Consider the following 20,075-nt stretch of genomic DNA (forward strand, 5'->3'; position numbering starts at 1 on the left):
CGCCTTGGCTCCTGCACCCACTCACCTGCGCTCCCCCTCCTGCGAGGGGTGGAGCAGTGAGTGAGTGGAGTTCGCTCCTACCGGCGCCCATGCACTCTAGTTCTCACCTGCAAAGGGGTCAGGGAAATACCGTGCTTCAGTCTGATATTTAGCTGATAATCCTACATCATGTCTGCATAACCAGTCTTAGTAAGAACTGCCTCTGATGACTAAAAGTCAGAAAGATCCTTCTTTAAACATTACAAGAAACCCGAATGATCTGAGTTCGGTTCCACCTGAGGGCTACTCCAGACAGAGTAATAAAAATTGCTATTTACTGAGCCTCTCATACTGTGCTAAACACATCACACATATTTCTTCTCATTCTTACAAACATCTTAATTTAAAAGTGGGTAATATGAGTTGATTGAAGGGAAAGGGAAAAGATTTCAGGTGAAACGTGAAGGAGTGGATCATGCATCACCTACCAGAGCCCCACTGCTCAGCAGAATCATGAAAACAATGAAGGTTTCGAACCAATTGTGCTCCACTATCTTATAGCATGTTTTCCTCAAATTCCACCAGAGTTTCCCTTTGCCTTCTTCTATGCTTATCTGACAACACTTGAACTTCCGTACACAGTCTAAAATACATGGAAAAAAACAAAGAAAACAAATTACTCTTTGATTAGGTATATTTGTGTTGTGGGAGAGTCATCTACAACATTACCTGATAATACATTGTAAATAACATTAACTTTTAAGATAGCTTCCACTTACAGAAGCTATCTTAAAATCATCTATATGGCTTTTTAATCATTTGTTTAATAAATTTTTTTATGTTGATAGCACTACTATAATGGATTACATTACACTGTAAAAACACAATATATAAAAAATAGAAGAATCAAAAGGAAAATAAACTTACCAAAAGTTGATATTTCCATCCGGTCGTTATCCTATGAGTGTAATTCCACTCTATATGGACCTTTTACATATTTGAATTCTGATTAGTTCACTTATTGGTATAACTATTTCCCATCTTTATTATAAGTAAATAAATTTGTGAAAGATTTCATAATATTTCTCTAAATATGATTACTAGAATTAATATAATTATTCCACTTTTTTTTTTTTTGAGAGGGAGTCCAGGCTAGAGTGCAGTGGCCTGACATTGGCTCACTCACTGCAGCCTCCGTCTCCCAGGTTCAAGTGATTCTCCTGCCTCAGCCTCCCGAGTAGCTGGTATTATAGGCATATACCATTACGCCCAGTAGAGATGGGGTCTCAACATGTTTGCCTGACTGGTCTTGAACTCCTGACCTCAAGTGATCCGCCTGCCTTGGCCTCCCAAAGTGCTGGGATTACAGGCATGAGCCACCGTGCCCGGCCCAATTCCACTATTATTGAATACTTCGTTTGCTTTAAATCTGGCCATTATCAACAACAATCTAATAAACACCTTTCATAATTTCTGGATTGCTGGATCAAAGGCTCTTTAACAAATACTTATTGAGTATCTACTATTGTCAAAAAATTGCACAGAACAAATTATACTACTATAACATGTAAAACATAGCCTTGCCCTTAAAGAATGCACATTTTAAGTTGGGGCGATTTGTCTACAATTCTATAGTTACGGAAAGCAATAATTATCACAAAACAAAGTGTTATGAGAGTTTTCTGGTAAACTTTAATTTTTGAGCTTTATGGAGGAAATGGATTTGGATCTTGAAGGATATGTAAGAGCCATATGTATAAAATGAAGCTGCAAGAATGGAGAAATAATGATATAAGTCAAACTTAGTGACAAGAAAGTCTGTGAGTTGCACAGAAGGAAATAGGAGTGAAAACTAGAAAAGCAGTTTAAAGCCCAGGGTTTTAGGTGGTTTGATACATAGCATTGCTATCACAATATATAACTGATCCATACCTCAAACAACATAATTTTAGTTTTCTTCAGAAAATCCTTTTGCGATTACTCCAGTGACATGTTGCTCCATATCATATGACTCATAGTATATTTTGGCATTTTTATGATCTATCTTTTTTCAGAAATAATAAAAAAAAAATTGGCCTTGACTGAAACAGGAGCTGTTACTTAAGGACAAATTTAAATGTACACTTATCAATTAGTACCCATTATAATATCACAAAATAGTGAATCATAAATTACTTCTCTCACTTTCTTATTTATTTAATTTTTAAACCTAAAGAGAGATGTGTGTGATTTGGCTTTCTCTCCTGTAAGATATTTTAGAAGGCCACAGAAAAGCCAGTTAGTAATATTTCTTAGAGTTAAAAATGATTCATAAAAATGAAAATATCTAATTACATAAATTAAACTTTGCCTTTTAAAAAGCTGCATTTCTTTTTCAAACGGCAAATGCAAAAAAAAAAAAAAAACAACAAATAAATGAACAGTTGTTGGGTAGGTACAGATGATTACTAGATAGATAGATAGATAGATGGATAGATAATAGATGGTAGTCAGATAGACAGACATTTAAATAAATAGGAAAAAATGGATAGATAAGAGGATACTCAAGACCACATATGTTATTGTTTTGCTCACCTTCTGTAAAACAGGCTTCAGGTTCAAGGGATTCCTCAGGTTCAACCTCAGGTTGTTCTCCCTCGGCGGGAGCTCCTATATCAACTGTGCTGCCTTCAGATGAACTAGTTGCATTTAGCTTCTGAAAATCAATCCCACAAAAAAACACATTTAATTATTTTCTTTAATCTAAATGTAAAAATTAATTAGGTGTGCCCCCCCATCTTCTGTATGAATTTTCTTGATCTGTAATTTAAGAATAACTTAAACATAATGCCAATCCGCTTTGGTAAAGGCCGGGGGTCACAAGATTAGATACAACACCATAGTATTTTTTTTTTCTTTAAAATATGGTGCTAACAACTGAAATAACTTTTGTTTGAGCCTATGTATAGAGATTCTGAAAGAAAATCCTGCAGAAAGCTTATGTAAGCTGCCAGAGTCATATAATCATCTGTGATCTTGCTTTTGTACATTAGCTGCAAATGGTTTGCAAATAGTTTGTTTTATTCTAAAATTGTGACCCAACCAATGAAAGCTGCACAAGTGTATTTTCATGTCAAATTCAGAAAAGATTTGGTCAAATGCACATAAACAGCAACCATCTAAATTTATCCACTTTTCATTGACATGAAAACATATACCAGATTGTTATTAAATATATTCTATAATTTTCTAATTCCAAAAAGAGCAGCACGTTGTTAGCTATATAGCAAGAGCTGTTATTTTGCATTCTCTTTGGCCAATGCACTCCTGTGTTTCATTGTGCATTTGGAAACTACTTGTTACTCTGGCACTCTTACCTGCCCTATTAGTACAGGCAGAAATGAATATTTAGTTGTTCTTTTGTTTTCCTTTAGGATAAATCAAATATTACCAAAAGAAAAATATAGTAGAAGTTGTTTTATATCTTGAAATGCAATAAACTTTAGCCAGGTCGGTCCATTCTTGGGATCAGCATACACAAAGGGATCCCAGCGTTTAACCTGGTCTTAAAACGCTCTAGGAATGATGCAGGGCCAGGTGTGAGTGCCACACAAGAATCAGAGTAGTTTGGGCCACAGCATTCTCGGACCTGTTACAATGTTATTACCATGAGTGCATAACATTAGGAAATGGTTGAGCTGGTAAGAGCTACTTTATAAAAAGGATGAAGTAAGCACATGATAAAATGCACACTGAAGTATGTTAAACTAGAATAAAATGGATGCTGTAGTCAGTACTGGAAATGTTATATTTATATTTGGGCATAGGATTATGTGGATTTTCTCTAGAAAGATGGTTTCTTTATTTTATGAAAATAATTTTCTTTATATAAAATATTTCCTTAGCATAGTGATGCTGATGACTTAAAAATATTGATGTATGATATACATGAGATTAAAAATGCTTCTGTCTCTCGTAATTTAACAATACCAATGATAGAAGCATAAATATTAGATACTTCTGCCTGCTTTGAGTTAGTTTGAGAAGTATTTTTTAATTTGTCCAAAAAAGTTAAATCAATGATTATATATTATAAGGTGCTTGAAGATTGTTGATTTCTTATTTTAATTTATCAGGTATATCAAATTACCAGAAAAATAATCCTAATATCTTTGTCATTAAAATTTGAATATATTTGTTCTCAGATGAAACATTACGTGTTTTTCTAATTTCCTATCCTTTGGATTGGAATCTTTCTGAGATAAGTATAACTATGTTTCTATACATGTAATTGACTAAAAAAGGACTTTAAAATCTTCTCATTTTAATATATCTAATTCACACGAAGCTGTTATGCTATTAGGGATCTGATAATACTGATATTATCACTTGCAGCCTGTTGGAAAATAACACAGGTAATCAGAAAAGCTGAAGCTTAGTCACATCTGATGGAAGTATAGACAATCCACGATAGGAAACGAAAAATGTTCCTTTTAAGAATAAGGTCCACACTGTAAACACAGAACGGGGTAAGACTTGGGGTGACCTCAAGGGAAAAATGAGGATCCATATTCAGGGTTCTGCAAATGCTCAGGCTGACATTGCTGGATGACTGTATCAGAGCTTACATCAGTGCTAAGTAATGTTACAGGTCTTAATAAATTTTGCTTAAAAAAACGAATGAGTGAATAAATGAATGAAAGACATCGTAACATAATGAAGTCTAGCCCTTGACAGTGATTGGGAGAAGTCACCAGACACCTTATTATAGAAGATCTTCAGTAAAATGTGCAAAAGTTTACATAGGATTCCTGTAACATCAATTATCACCCCTGCTGCCAAGTATCTGGGTTGCTAATACTTTAAATGACTTTGGGAAGACTTTCGCCAGCACACTATTTCTTTCTTCACTGTCTATTTTGCAACAATCATGCTTCCTTGCTTTCATAAAGTCTCCCCAATAAATCTGGAGACCTAATTTCTTCCATACATCTTCACTCACCATATGCACCCTAGGCTGTTCACCAACCTTTTCATGGCTTATCATGCATCTTAAACCTTGATAATGTATGGGTCAAATTTTTTCAGACAAATGGATTCTGGGTACTTTAACATGTTTGTAAGACATTTGGGGGCAGAAGCTATGTACTCTAGGCCCAATGGATAATATATCAATATGGATAATAAGAATAATATACATGTACTCTAGGCCGTACAGATAATACACCAATATAGTTCAATACAAGGAACAGACTTTGAATTGCTAAAATGCTGTTCATTAAGTATTGAATGAATGAATGAATTGCTAGATACACTGTCTGTTTTCAACAGCCTGTTCAAATTAGCAATTTGCCAAATAGTTTGATCCAAGGTTAAAATCAGAGAATATCAAACAGAGTTTGCTGTACTTGGCTGCAAATGAGAAGCATGTTGAGATTTTTATTAAAATTGCTTTTTTATTCATTTTTTCTGGAATTTCAAATTATAAAAGATATCCCTGTATCTTCGCTTATTTAAATAACATTGAAAGTAGAAGAATTAACATTGCTCCCTTTCATTTTAGTGCACTACCTTAGTTCTGATGTAGAATTAATAGATACCTTTTTCCTAAAGCCAAATATTTATCTATTGAAAGGTCAAGTTTTTACTTTTTCCAAGGTTCAATTCAAAAGTATTTTGTGTTTCTAGAAAATGCATCTCATCAGACTTAATTTTTTGGAGGAAAGATCATATTTTTGTCATCCTTGTATCCCTAGCACCAACGTTTGTGTTTAATAAATGTTGGGTAAATGAATGAATGTCCAGTGCGAGGACTCTTCTATCCAACCACTAACTACTAACACTTCCTATCTGATATTTACTTTCACATTCAAAAGAATACACATAATATTCTCTCTTAATTGCAGAGTAACACAAATCTTTCAAGATTCTGAGTTGCGTGGGCAATGATGAACAACTCTTAGAACTAGGAGTACTGTCTTAAAACCAGTCTGCCAATTAATCAGACCTAATGTGAGTGTATGAGGTGAACCGTAGTTTAACTGTGGAGTCAGGAAAACTATTACCAAATCATTTTGACAGTGTTTTCCCTCTTTTCACTCTGTGTACAAGGATTTATAGCGCTAGTGATGAATGGAGCCTCTTTAAGGAATGCAATCTCATCCTTCCCCACCGTCCTCTGAAGTGGAGCAGCACAGGATCTGTCACATGTGTTACTTGAATACTTTAATACTTTTCCGCTTGTGGTATTTAATTTACAAATAACAGAGAATCTAAGCTGCACTTTGATCCTTAATGTCAGCCAATCCAGTAATTATTTAGAGAAGGAAATGTGAGTTTTATCAACTTGTCAAAAGTTATACCGAATCAGTGGTTGGATTCCAGATCTGCTGCAACCCATTCTGCCATGATTCTCTAAAGAATCTTTTTGACAATTCAAAAGTAAACCCAATGTTTATCATTTTAAAACATTTAGTAGACTAGATACGTAATCAAACATTGTAGGTTCAAGATAGTGCTTATGATATTGTTGATTTCCATGTTTTAAAACCATGAACTTTAGTATTAATTCAAGTTATATTCATAATTGTTAATATGTTTTAATGTAGAGAAGAGCTAAATACACATTGGAATATTTCATGAACAAGAATTTTTCTTTAAGCAATGATCCCAAAACATAGGCAGGAAATTCTGATTTATAAAACCCTTCTTGATAACGTCAATTAAATGACTTTCTTAAAATTACATGTGAGGCAAATATCATAGTATTATAAAATATGCTGACTAAAGCAGTGAAAATGTGTAAAAGCCCATAAAATAAAATTAATCAAATTAGGAATATAAAAAATTCAACTTCATTTAAGTTCATAATTACGATGAACCTGACTGTAGTACATATTCACCAATTAGAACTGTGAGATGATCATTATGTGAAATTGTTACAATTCATGCACTTAAGAATTTTCAAATAAAGAGTGCCTGTAAATGCTCCAATCTGGGGATAATTCATGGTGAAATGCTACATAAATAAGTGACAAAAATATGGCTAGAAGCAGACGCAGTTTAAAAAGTTCTATATATGTCCCTTTGGTATAATTTGGATATTTAGGTTCACTTTTTATTACCTGTACTTATTTATCAGGAAACTAGTGGACTAAGTGACGTTGTTAGTGTAGCCCTTGCCTAGTTAAAATTTAACAAAATAAGGATGCCAGGACAATGAAGAGATCAAATAGGAATAGCCAATTTTATATGCTCTGAAAAGCATTGGCAATCATTTACTTTCAGGTGGAAATATTACTTGAACAATATTTTTGGTGGATACCTAATATTACAGGACTCTTCCTAATGAAAATCTGCTGTGATTCTTTTATACGCTGGATAATTATAATCAAATGATTTAAGCAGGGGAGAATCATATTTTGCTTAATGATCTAATAAACATCAAGATACAATATTTCATTTTGTATTTTTAGATATTATACTTCCAAGTTATGCTTTCTGCTTTAATAATAAATTACTACTAAATATCAATGTGCCAAATGAATAGTTTTTCTTTAGACAGCAAATGTGAGCAAATGCAAGTAAATTATTTTCAAAAATAATGAATCACAACAGAAAATGGAAAAGAAAACATAACTTCCTATTAAATTTTTCATGGGCACACTCATTTCTCATTATGAAGCTAAGATACATTTTGAAGAAAATATAATTAGTAGATATTGCATATAATTTGGGAAAAGAGATAATTTAATTAAAAAATTGGTACTTAAAAAAGAGAAAAGTTCAAATACAGATTAAATCAAGTATCCCATATCTGACTATTTTGGCTTCCAAGAACAAAAATCATTTGTTCTGCATGGATCCTATTGCTGACCTGTACTTAAGGAGCTCTGGTTACTTTACATAAACTATCTTAACCCTGAAACAATGGAAAGAATGGTCTTGCTTACTTTGGAATGGGCTTAAAGCCTAAATGACACATTTATATCAGACAGGAATTGCTGGTGTTACTTTTCAATAAAGAACATGGTAAAATCAAAATAATTACTCACGGTATACTGTAGTATCCAGAAAGTCATTTTAGTGTTTATAATGAATACATTATAACATTTTTTAAACCACGAATGGTAGGATTTCAAATATTTTTCTTTGGATGGCAAAAGGAACTCTTATGTCATGATGTCCTACTGCTCAGTAGATTACCAATGACCCAAAGACACATGTGTTTGGCCCATTTTGTTCTTATATTAAAGATATTTTGGGCATTTTTTTTTCCATTTTAATTGCTATCCCACTGGAAAACTTTCCCATGAGGACTACACATTCTCCAGGATAAAGTCATAGACAGGTGCCTGTTGAACCCATTCCACCATTGCTTACTCAAACCTTCCAGACAGATTTTTGTCCCTGTATTTAACCCCTGTATTAGAAATTAGTATATTCTTTTAGGAAGTGGACAATGTTTCCTGAGGGAGAATCAGAAACTTTTTCGAGGAAATCAAAAATTGCAATAATGTGAGGGTTGAAAATAAACCAAACAGTTCCTTCTTAGCTTCTATTCTACCACCTTTACTCCAGCGGAATCCCCTAGATACATTGATGGATAATATGCTTCAAATATATTTCTAAACCAGAAATTGGCAAAATGGGATACTCAGAGAATAAGGAAACTAACCTTGCCTCTTTCCAGTAAACAAGCTATTACCCAAAAGTGCCTAAATTTCATGCTTTTCTGAAGAATTACTACATAATAGGAAAAAGTAATTCTCTGTCGTCCCTGTGTATATGTGCATCTGTGTTTAACTGTAAACAATTACGCATCTTGGATCCCATTTTATATACCATGCTTCCAATATATAAGGCATTATAGATCATGAATCTGGAGAGTCAGTGATGGAATATTTTGTTCCAAAGTATAAAAGAACGCTCCAGGAATGGCACGACTATTGCTTCTTCCAAAGAGCCAACTACACTTTTATGTTAGTGTTGTTTTACAGTTTTATTGGCAGAAAGAGAGGAAACTGTATCTAAGTGACAAAATAATTAACATTTCTTTTGTTTTTGTTTTTTTTTTTTTGAGACGGAGTCTCGCTCTGTCGCCCAGGCTAGAGTGGTGCAGTGGCCGGATCTCGGCTCACTGCAAGCTCCACCTCCCGGGTTCCCGCCATTCTCCTGCCTCAGCGTCCCGAGTAGCTGGGACTACAGGCGCCCGCCATCTTGCCCGGCTAGTTTTTTGTATTTTTTAGTAGTGACGAGGTTTCACCGGGTTAGCCAAGGTGCTTTCTATCTCCTGACCTCGTGATCCGCCCATCTCGGCCTCCCAAAGTGCTGGGATTACAGGTTTGAGCCACCGCGCCCGGCCTTAACATTTCTTAAAAATGAATAAATTGGGTTAGGCAATTTGGTTAGCACATTTGTGCATAAAACTGTGATTTCAACATTACGAAATGAAAGTCCATTTATGGATCCCATAGAATGATGTTACATTTATTGCTATTGTCACATGATAGGGAGGTCTCTTCATTTTAAAAACACCCTAGGAGCAAGAGTTTCTGATTCTTTTCCTATACAGGAGTTTGTGGATCATGGCAAACTTAAATAATATTCTTCATGAGAAAGTTTTCCAGCAGGTCTGACTAAAACAGAGAGGAGAGAAAGCACAGAGGAGCCAAGAAGATGAAGAAGATGGACTCTAAATCTATTTTTAGAATGAGCATACAATCTGTAAGTCTTTCATTATCACTATTATTATTATTTGGTACACAAAAAACGTTATATCCTTTTCTTTCAGTCTAGGAGTTTTAAGGATAAATATAAACAGACTCGTCAAAGAAATTATATTCTAAATGCAAAATACTTTTGGTCAATTGCTAAATAAAGCAATGCCATTTTCCCTAAAATGAAGCAGATAAAAATTATACCCATGCTGCTAGCAACTGAAACATAGACATTCCTAATCATTTACATTATTATCACATTAAAACATCCTTTGGGAAGTTTGCACATGAATAAGGGATTGCTTTAATTTGCAGATTACCCTTCAGAAAAACATAACACTAAATAAAAAACTGTCAAGAAAGTACAGTAACTGGGCTATATATTTTTTTAAAGGCAGAGGATAAAAAACATTTTTGCAAGTTTTCAAAGAGCACCTACATTTCTCCTTTAGGCTCTTAATATGTTCAAAACTCTGTAACATTAAATGGAAATTAAATAACCCAAAAAGGCATGCACTTTTACTTTTCATTGAATATAATTTCTGTTAAAATCTATGTAAGAAAATTAGCAGCTAAATCATTTTTTTTAAGTTAGGGTTGTCAGACTTGCCTGACCATGCTTTATATGACTCAGCATAATAGCAGCTGTGCATGTTTTTATTTTACTGCCAATGGAAGGGCAAGGAACGTAGCTGAGTAACATGCAGGCCAGTCAAAAGTCATTTAGAAACTGATTATATTTATAGATGTACAACTTGCTTGGGTAACCTGGGTAAAAGTGGTGGCACGAGCCTCTGGCTGGTTAAAAAACACCAGAGCTGCATTCTTGATGGCTCCAGCTTGATTTTACTCCTGTGAGAAGTAAGAATGGTAAGCGGTGAAGGTCACCATATCGCACTACTAAAGTTCACTTCGAAAAATAGTCATTCAAGCATGGCTTCCACATTATTAAACACTCTAAAAGAAAAAAACAATCATTCAAAATCACAAAAGGAATTACATTAATATAATCAAAATAACATTAAAATTAAAGCATACGTGATTATAACATGATTTTAAATGAGAGAGAATCTACAGAAAACTACTGAAGAATCACACACATTTAGCAAAGACATTGCAGAGGACTTACTGTGAACACCCAAAAAAACCTCTGAGTCTACTCAGTCTGCCTTATAAAAAAATTCATTTAGACATTCCAGAAAAAAATGCCTCATTTTTTCTTTAATTAAAAAATTAATTTAGAAAGGATTGGCAATACGTCTCATGATGTTTCCTACTACTCTGTGATATTTAACAACGTAATCCTGTCCCCCAGATAGAAAAATGACCGGACAAAAATGACTAGAAGGCAGACAAGAAATGCTATTTCAAAGGGGAGTGTCTGAAATTCTTCAATAACTGTTTTAATTCTCTAGTTTTTTAGTGTAGAGCTACCAGGTAAAATTCTGAAAGATCAAAACCTACACATATTCTCTTTCATGGCTATCATCCTAATCATTTATTATTTTGTAAATTTATGTCTAGAAAGTTTGATATAAAGCCAGAATTAAAAACCCCTCCAAATAACGTTAACACTGAAGTAACAGTCTGTATGCTGGGAAGGTATTGGAAGGACTCCACAACTCAAGCAATAAAATAATTCTGTCTGCTTCCACCTGGCAGATCAGGTCTCTTCCTCCAATTCTGAAATACTGAATTCACAAATATTATTTTAGAGTATTTAATTCAGAGCTAAGTTAATTAGAAAACAAATAAAAAAGCTTAATGATAACAAGAGAAACAAGAGATTTCCCTACTCTAAAGCCCACATCACTAGACTTCCCTCTTATTTCAAACATAATGGCTTAAGTTAAGGCAAAATACGTGCTCTTTTGGAAAACCCAGGGCTCTAAAATCTCTTAAAGCTAAGAAGACTGGATGTCAAGTTAAACATTCCTCAGAAGATCCTCAAACTTAGCTAAAAGATTAAACTAGCCAATGGCTTCAACGTTTGATACTGCATAATTCATTCTTAGTTTATATGACAGCCTAAAACTAAACATGTGTGAAAATAAAAGTTGATTTTTTCTAACTATTAGGGAGATATTCACCATTAGGCATAATTTCAAAATAATTTTACATTAAAATTCGAATGACCCAATTATATTTTATAAATGCTGACTTCAGCTTCTATAATAGCAGTATACTATATTAGAAATTGGGCCACTCCACCCTTCTAGCATAACCCAACTATTATAACAATACTTGTTCAAAATTTTGTTAACAAGATTTTAAGATATTATTCAACTTTCAAACAATAATCTAGTTAGTAAAAATTTAAGTTCAACTAATTAAAGTAATTCTTTGCCCCAGGATAGAAGGTTTTATTACTTTTCCCTTGAATCTCATCAGTTATTTTTTGTGAAACTAATAGCTATGTCCCTGTTATTTATACCTTCCTACATTCAAACATTGTCTGAATTTCCCATTAAACATCTACCTCTACCTAATCACTAACAGCAATACTACCGAACTTACAAACAAGAAAAAGCAGAAAATAGCATACTCTTTAGTAATTTTATCAAATAAATACAGAAACACTGTCTGATATATCTAGTTCTTTTTTTTTTTTTTTTTTTTTTTTGAGGCAGAGTCTCATCCTGTCACCTAGGCTGGAGTGCAATGGCATAATTTCGGCTCACTGCAACTCTGCCTCCTGAGTTCAAGCGATTCTCCTGCCTCAGCCTCCTGAGTAGCTGGGCTTACAGGTGCATGCCACCACACCTGGCTAATTTTTTGAATCTTTAGCAGAGACAGAGTTTCACCATGTTGGCCTCACTGGTCTCGAACACCTGACCTCGTGATCCACCCACCTTTGTTCTTTTTTTTATAATTATATTTTTCCTCATAATTTTACCTGATTGTTAATTATCACGACCATGTTGTGCTACCTAAATTTTACCTTTCAGTGCCCAAACTCTCCTATGTCATCATTCTTTCTTTCCCAACATCAGGAGTAGAAACTTTTATCTTCCTTGCCAAACAATTCGTATGAGGAAGGAACAAATCTTTGTTTTTCCTTGTTATTTTTGTTTGTTAGTGCAAGCTTTAATCACTGGAAATCTTGTCTTCATTTTTGCATAAGCAATTAAATATTAAGGTTTTAAATTCCTCTCTTTACCTCCAACTCTGTACTTGTTGAGCTAGAGGTTAATAACAAACAAAACAAAAAATATATTCTGTTGCTCATACCTTTCTTGTAAATCAAAGAATACATTAAGGTACCAGGACTTACTGAGTTGGTAAATTCAGAATTTTACATTCTATAATGTATGAAAGATTTTTGTTTCTTTAAATGGCGAACACTGAGCTCAGCAGGGTTAAATATGTTTTTAGTGTGATTCCTCATCAATACCTTCTCTTCAAAAAAATGACTGACTTCGGGAAGGATAAACTGTATATAAATATCAAGCCAAGATCCCAATTAGATCTTCCTTGAGTAAATATGTCTGTGCAAACTAAATACAATACTATTTTATGAAGCATTTCATAAGAACTAAGAACATAACAAGATGAGAATTGTAATTACCCTCTCATCAGGTATTTTTCCAGTACATACAAAAACCACTGTTGTGGCCAAATTATAAGGAAGAAAGTGGAGAAATGGAGGCATTTTCAGAAATTTAAAATTATTTTTAAATACTGAAAAATTCATATCAAGAATACTATCAAGAATTCAAAATGTGAGTATTTGAAATATGAGTCAGCATATTGTTTATCTAGCTCTATTTTAATCTATCACTAATTTATTTATTACCAATTTTGCCATGGAAAATGTATTGCTGGACAGATATTTTCTATTTTCTTAACAGGAAGGAAACATACAATTTAAAAATACCTGATAATTTTAAACAACCGAAATATATAACACCAAAATATCTCCTTATTTAAACATTTTTACCTCTTTGCTTTCCTCCATATCTGACTCGCTGCTGAATTCTTCAGTATTTAAATTTTCAAAATCAGATTCTCCAACAGCAATTGGTACCGTCACAGTGAGGCTAGGGTTGTTTATAAATGACATGTAATCACTTTCATCCACGACATATTTTTCTACACTGCTGCCTATGCCACTAGTAGTTCCATTTCCGTCTTTGAGATAATTGAGGTCTTTGCCTATTTCTATGGTGGTATGGTTGGAAATACAGCTGTCTTTTTTATTATTTAGATCTTCAAGAGGTTTAATTTCATCTAAAGCTTTCTGTTTCCTAACAAAGGCTTTCTGAATAAATTCACGTATTTTTCTTTTAACAAAATCGATTCCTTTCTGCATCCTTCCCACAGCAATCTGGAGATTATTCATTTCGTTATCATCATCAGTGGCAGCCAGATTGTCAGAACTGAAGGAACTCAAAAGCAAGGCCAAGAAGAGGTTCAGAACCTGAAACACAGTAGGAAAACAGGTGATGAAAACATTCTTTTGCTTCAATTGCTTTCAACAATTAGTTTTCTAAAATTGTTCTTGACACCTTATTTTATTCTAATACGTATTTCTGCTAATTCATGATAAAAATTCTGCAAAAAAGTGAATGAAATAAAAAATACTTGGTCAACATAAAATAATACTATTATCACTATTTGCTTTTTAGTCATTGCAGAAAATAATGAAATCATTGCTAAATGAAACATTTATATTAAACTCGGTTCCAAAAGATAAATATAGACAATTGTATAGTGAAAAAAAAAACCCTTTTATTTGGGATGCTGATACATTTTGGACATTTGTCCCCTCCCAAATCTCATGTGGAAGTGTAATCCCCAGCACTAGACGTGGGACCTGGTGGGAGGTGTTTGGATCACGGGGGCAGATCCCTCATGCCTTGGTGCTGTGTGCATGTGAGTTCTCATGAGATGTTGTTATTTAAACGTTTGTAGTGCCTCCTCCCCACGCTCTCTCTTGCTTGTTCCTGCTTTCGTCATGTGAAATGCCTGCTCCAATTTGCCTTCTGACATGATTGAAAACTCTGTGAGACTTCACCAGAAGCCAAGCAGGGGCCAGTAACATGCTCCCTGCAGAACCATGAGCTAATTAAATCTTTTTTCTTTATAAATTACCCAGTCTCAGGTATTTATCTGTAGCAATGCAAGAATGGCCTAATACAGATGCTATTTTGACTATGTAATTTGGATTTCCTGAAACACTGATAATTTATTCCTAAAATCAACAATTATCCCAATATATTTAAATATGATTTTATTTTTGTGCCTTTGTACCATTTTCTGTACCTAGATAACTGGACAAATCAGACAAAAATGTATTTATTGCTGGATGAAAAGTCCCAATTTTTATTAAGACAATTATGGCTACTATAATTATACAATAGTAGGAACTACTATAAAATGGTTATTATACAATAATTATGATGTTATTGTTGAATTAAAGATTGTGGAGTTGAAGTATTGCCATGAATAAGGACAATAATCAGTCTGCAAATTGGGTCTTTAAAAATAGGCTTCACCAATATGAATGAGTGAAAAGATTCGTGACATTAAACCCACTACTGTGGGAAAAAAAAAAAACAGGAGAACTTACGAAGAAATCAGACTTTCTCAGGGATACAAGACTGAGTCATATAATATTTTTTCTGGATTTTATTGATAATATCAATGAATCCCTGATATTTAAGCATACAGAACATACAGAACAAAAGAAGGATATAGCAGTAAAGGGGGGCAAATGCACGAAGTAAATACAAATTGCATATCCCTTATTTGAAATGCTCGGGACCAGAAGTGTTTTGGATTTTAAATTTTAAAATATTTGCGTGTACGTAATGACATATCTTGAGAATGAGACACATGTGTAAACATAAAATTCATTTAAGTTTCATACACATCTTACACACATAGCCTGAAGGTAATTTTATATAATATTTTTAATAATTTTGTTTAGGAAACAACATTTTGACTGTGGTTTAACTGCGATTCATCACAAGAGGCCAGGTGTAGAATTTTCCTCTTGTAATATCATGTTGGTGCTCAAAAGCTTTGAACTTTGGAGCATTTTGGATTTCAAATTTTCCGATTAGGGATGCTCAACCTGTAGTATAAAAGTAGAATCTTACGAAACTTTTTAAGTAAAACTTCAATAAAAAGGATTCTACACTCTTGCTATATTCTCATTTTTCTATCAACTGTTTTTTTTTAAAGCAGCCAATCTGCACATGGTGACACAGTGTTGAAACTGTGTTTATTAATACCCACTAGACACTAACTTTCATCAGCATGTTTATCTTAGTTCTACAGATTACTTGACATAGAGGAGCACGTATTTTAGAATTCGAGTGCTATGTAAGAATCTATTTTCTGTTACCTACTAAGTAGCATAACCAATCTCAATCTCAGTATCCTCATCTATAAAATAAATGTAATCTTTTTTCTAGAGCTCAGCTTACAAGGTTGTTGTAAGGATTCAATGATAGAATTCATGTGGCATTCAGCGCAGTTCCTGGCACATAGTGAACCTTTGAGAAAGTTTAGCTGTTATCACTGTTACTATTATCCAACTTATCCTCCACAGCATTATCTTTCTATTTACTTTATTTTCCTAGAATATTTGTGTGAGTCAAGTTAATCTCTTTTTCTAGACTTCCTTTGTTACTGAAGGGTATGTGCATAACAACTGGCACAGGTGTTTGGTGTGATCCATGACAATTTAAGAAAACAGAGTTCAGCAAACTCACTTGGGGACGGAAATCCTGAATCCTGTTTCACAAATGTGCTAGCTCACTAAATGAAATCAACTCTTTCATGTGTCTCAAATTAGCCTCTTGGAATGGAAATGTTACCATAATTACCATTTTGAATTCAAAACTGAAATCTATTACATATTTTAATTGTTTCTCCATCCTGATTCCCAACTCGTGAGAGGAAGCCAAAACCTTCACACCCCTCCTGTGTGCTATTATCTCACCTTCTCTTAGGGAGAGAGGTTTTATTTTCTACTTCTAGAACTATCAGTTTTCAGAAAGTCACATTCTCTTTCTGCAACACCTATCTTCAACCTTTGAAGGGTCTCTCGCCATCGTGTGTGGAAACTAAGAATGGCTCATAAAAATCCTGGTCTGGGAAACAGTAGTTAGTGGTCCCAGCTCTGTCTTGTCTGTAGACTAGACTGGCAGTCACATGTACTGTGACTACCACTTCTATCTGGGTGGAGCCCCATCTGATAGTTCACGTATGTTAAGATGAAGGTATGCCAGCTTGCCTTTGGGATACCTTTCCCCTTTTTCCAGTGAGAATAGGAAGGAAGAATTGTAGTAAGGAGTGAGTACATCAAGTTGATTCAGTCTTAAGCAAATGTTATATAAGCATATTTCCTTAATAGTGGTAAACATGATAGATATTACTACCTCAGCTACTCCAGAAACATATCTAGGTTATCACAAGAGGAAGAAATTGTTTTAACTGACAGTCAAAAAGAAAATTTTTCTCTCTTAAAAGAACAAAAATTAAATTTACACCAGTAGATGGAAATGATTCTTTTATAAATGATATCTTTTTATGCACATATCACAATCTAAATTAATACTAATTTCATCCATAAATATAGATACTCGGTATTTCCTGAAATTCTCTTTTCAACTTGAATTCTCTGTACAATTATACATTAGAGAGGTATGTTAATTTCAGTAAACTAATAGACAACATGTGGTAGGCTGAGTTTTATCCTCTTTTAAAACTACTCTGCGTTCTCCTGCTACATACATTTCCAAAAAAATATCACTGGTGCATTGTCACTTTCTTGATAAAAAACCATCTGTAGCTTTGAATTGCCTAAAGGAAAATACATTTTATTATGCACAGTCAGCCTTTTCATAAGTTAAATTCTACCCAATCTGGTCCCAAACTTTCTTTCTGAATTCCCCATTGCTGTCTGATCAATCATTGTTGTCATAAAGGATTATTTTCTCTGCCTTTTCTTTTCTTCTTCCAACATGTACCAAATATACATACAGAGAAAATGAAATCAAATCTATAACATAATTATATTATCTTTTCTTTGTTTCTGTTCTATGTAACCCTATGATACTTTCTGTTCTATGTGATCTTACACTTTTCTGAAAGCAAACATTTTAAAGTTGCTTGGGGATTATAGTAGCTTGAGCTCTTCTTAGTGACTAGCTTCTAATGAATACAATATGGGAGAAGTGGTGAAGAGTGACTTTCAAGAGTAGAATATAAAGAGGATTTTCTCCTTGCCTTCTCTCTTACATCACCTTCCCTGGAAGAAGCCACCTGCCATATCATAAGGATACTCAACAATCATATGGGAAAGGTCCTGTAGAGAAAAAATCAGACCTTCAACTAATCGCCAAAAAGGAACTGAAACCTCCTTCCAATAACCATGAGATTGAGCCTTCTTAGAAGCTAATCCTCCAGCCCCAGTCAAGAAAACTGTAACCTCAGCTAACATCTTGACAGCAACTTTGTGATTGACCCTGAACCAGAACCACTCAGCTAACTTATTCCCAAAATCCTGACCCACAGAAACTGTGAAATAATCAGTGTTTATTGTTTTAAGTCACTGTTTATAATTCTAGATTGTACACTGTTCATGTTTCTTGTTACTTTGAAAGTAGATCAGAATCATCAAAAGTAATGCTGCAGAGGCTGAAATCTGGTAATGAATAAAAATAAAATAATACTTTGCCTTTTTCCCTTCCCCTTTCTCTATCTTTGGGGACTTGAGGTTACTTTTATATGAAAGGAAATCATGTCTAAAGAGTATATGCTTTTTTTCCTTTTTTTTTTTTTTTGCAACAAAGTCTCGCTCTTTCACCCAGGTTGGAATATGGTGGCACAATCTCGGCTCACTGCAAACTCTGCCTCTCAGGCTCAAGTAATTCTCGTGCCTCAGCTTCCCAAGTAGCTGGGATTACAGGTGTGCATCATCACACCTGGCTAATTTTTGTATTTCTAGTAGAGACGGGGTTTTGCCATGTTGGTCAGGCTGGTCTCGAACTCCTGTCCTCAAGTGAACTGCCCACTTCAGTCTCCCAAAGTGCTGGGATTACAGGCGTGAGCCACTGAGCCTGGCAACAGTATATACATTAAATTACTTGTTGTAGTAGTCATTTTTCTATTCCATTGGTTTGGGTTCTAATTAAGCAACTCAGTGTAATTACTTCATATTTAAAGCATAAGAGCCTGATACTTTTCAGAGTCTCCTGTCCTCTGTCCTCAGTCACCAGGTACCTTGTTTCCTTGTTTGGGATGATCTTTCTTCCTACCAAGCTAAATTTTACATCTCAGTTAAATATATTTTAGGTCCAAACTCTTTGACAAAGACTTCCTTGATCAACCTTCCTATTGTAAAGCAAGGTTCCCATTTTGTAAACTTGGCATATGGCACTTTGTTTTCATATTTTTGAACACATATTAGTTACTTCCTATTTTTAATTCTATTTGAGTACATGCTATATCACTTTGTTATATTTATCTTTCCATGCCTTCTCATCTTCTCCATGCGTTCACGATTCAGGACACTGGTGTTGGGCATGGTTAATTTTTTAAAAATTATTATTATACTTTAAGTTCTGGGATACATGTGCAGAACATGCAGATTTGTTACATACGTACACACTTGCCATGGTGGTTTGCTGCACCCATCAACCCGTAATTTCCATTAGGTATTTCTCCTAATGCTCTCCCTCCCCTAGCCCCCCAACCCCCGACAGGTCTCAGTGTGTGATGTTCTCCTCCCTGTGTCCATGTGTTCTCATTGTTCAACTCCCACTTATGAGTGAGAACGCATGGTGTTTGGTTCTGTTCCTGTGTTAGTTTGCTGAGAATGATGGTTTTCAGCTTTATCCATGTCCCTGCAAAGGACATGAACTCATTCTTTTTTATGGCTGCATAGTATTTCACGGTGTGTATGTGTCACATTTTGTTTATCCAGTCTATCATTGATGGGCATTTGGGTTGGTTCCAAATCTTTGCTATCATGAATAGTGCTGCAATAAGCATACATGTGCATGCATCTTTATAGTAGAATGATTTATAATCCTTAGGGTGTATACCCAGTAATGAGATTCCTGGATCAAATGATATTTCTGGTTCTAGATCCTTGAGGAATTGCCACACTGTCTTCCACAATGGTTGAACTAATTTACACTCCCACCAACACTGTTAAAGTGTTCCTATTTCTCCACAATCTCCCCAGCATCTGTTGTTTCTTGACTTTTTAATGATCACCATTCTAACTGGCATGAGATGGTATCTCATTGTGGTTTTGATTTGCATTTCCCTAATGATCAGTGATGATGAGCTTTTTTTCGCATTTTTTTGGCCACATAAATGTCTTCTTCTGAGAAGTGTCTGTTCATATCCATTGCCGACTTTTTGATGGGGTTGTTT

General features: G+C 34.4%; 1 protein-coding gene across 3 annotated transcripts in view; it reads right to left on the minus strand.

Moving 5' to 3' along the window:
• SCN2A (sodium channel, voltage gated, type II alpha subunit) overlaps window positions 1–20,075 on the minus strand; it is a 177,433-nt gene that overhangs the window by 25,896 nt on the left and 131,462 nt on the right. For all 3 annotated transcript variants that reach the window (XM_011990992.1, XM_011990993.1, XM_011990991.1), the window contains exons 17-19: window positions 13,618–14,097; window positions 2,554–2,674; window positions 468–622 (exon numbers count right to left, since the gene is read on the minus strand). In XM_011990992.1, the coding sequence (XP_011846382.1) occupies window positions 468–622; window positions 2,554–2,674; window positions 13,618–14,097 (756 nt within the window). The remainder of the gene's footprint in view (window positions 1–467; window positions 623–2,553; window positions 2,675–13,617; window positions 14,098–20,075) is intronic.

Source organism: Mandrillus leucophaeus, unplaced genomic scaffold, assembly GCF_000951045.1.
Source record: "Mandrillus leucophaeus isolate KB7577 unplaced genomic scaffold, Mleu.le_1.0 Scaffold389, whole genome shotgun sequence".
Classification (NCBI taxonomy): Eukaryota; Metazoa; Chordata; class Mammalia; order Primates; family Cercopithecidae; genus Mandrillus; species Mandrillus leucophaeus.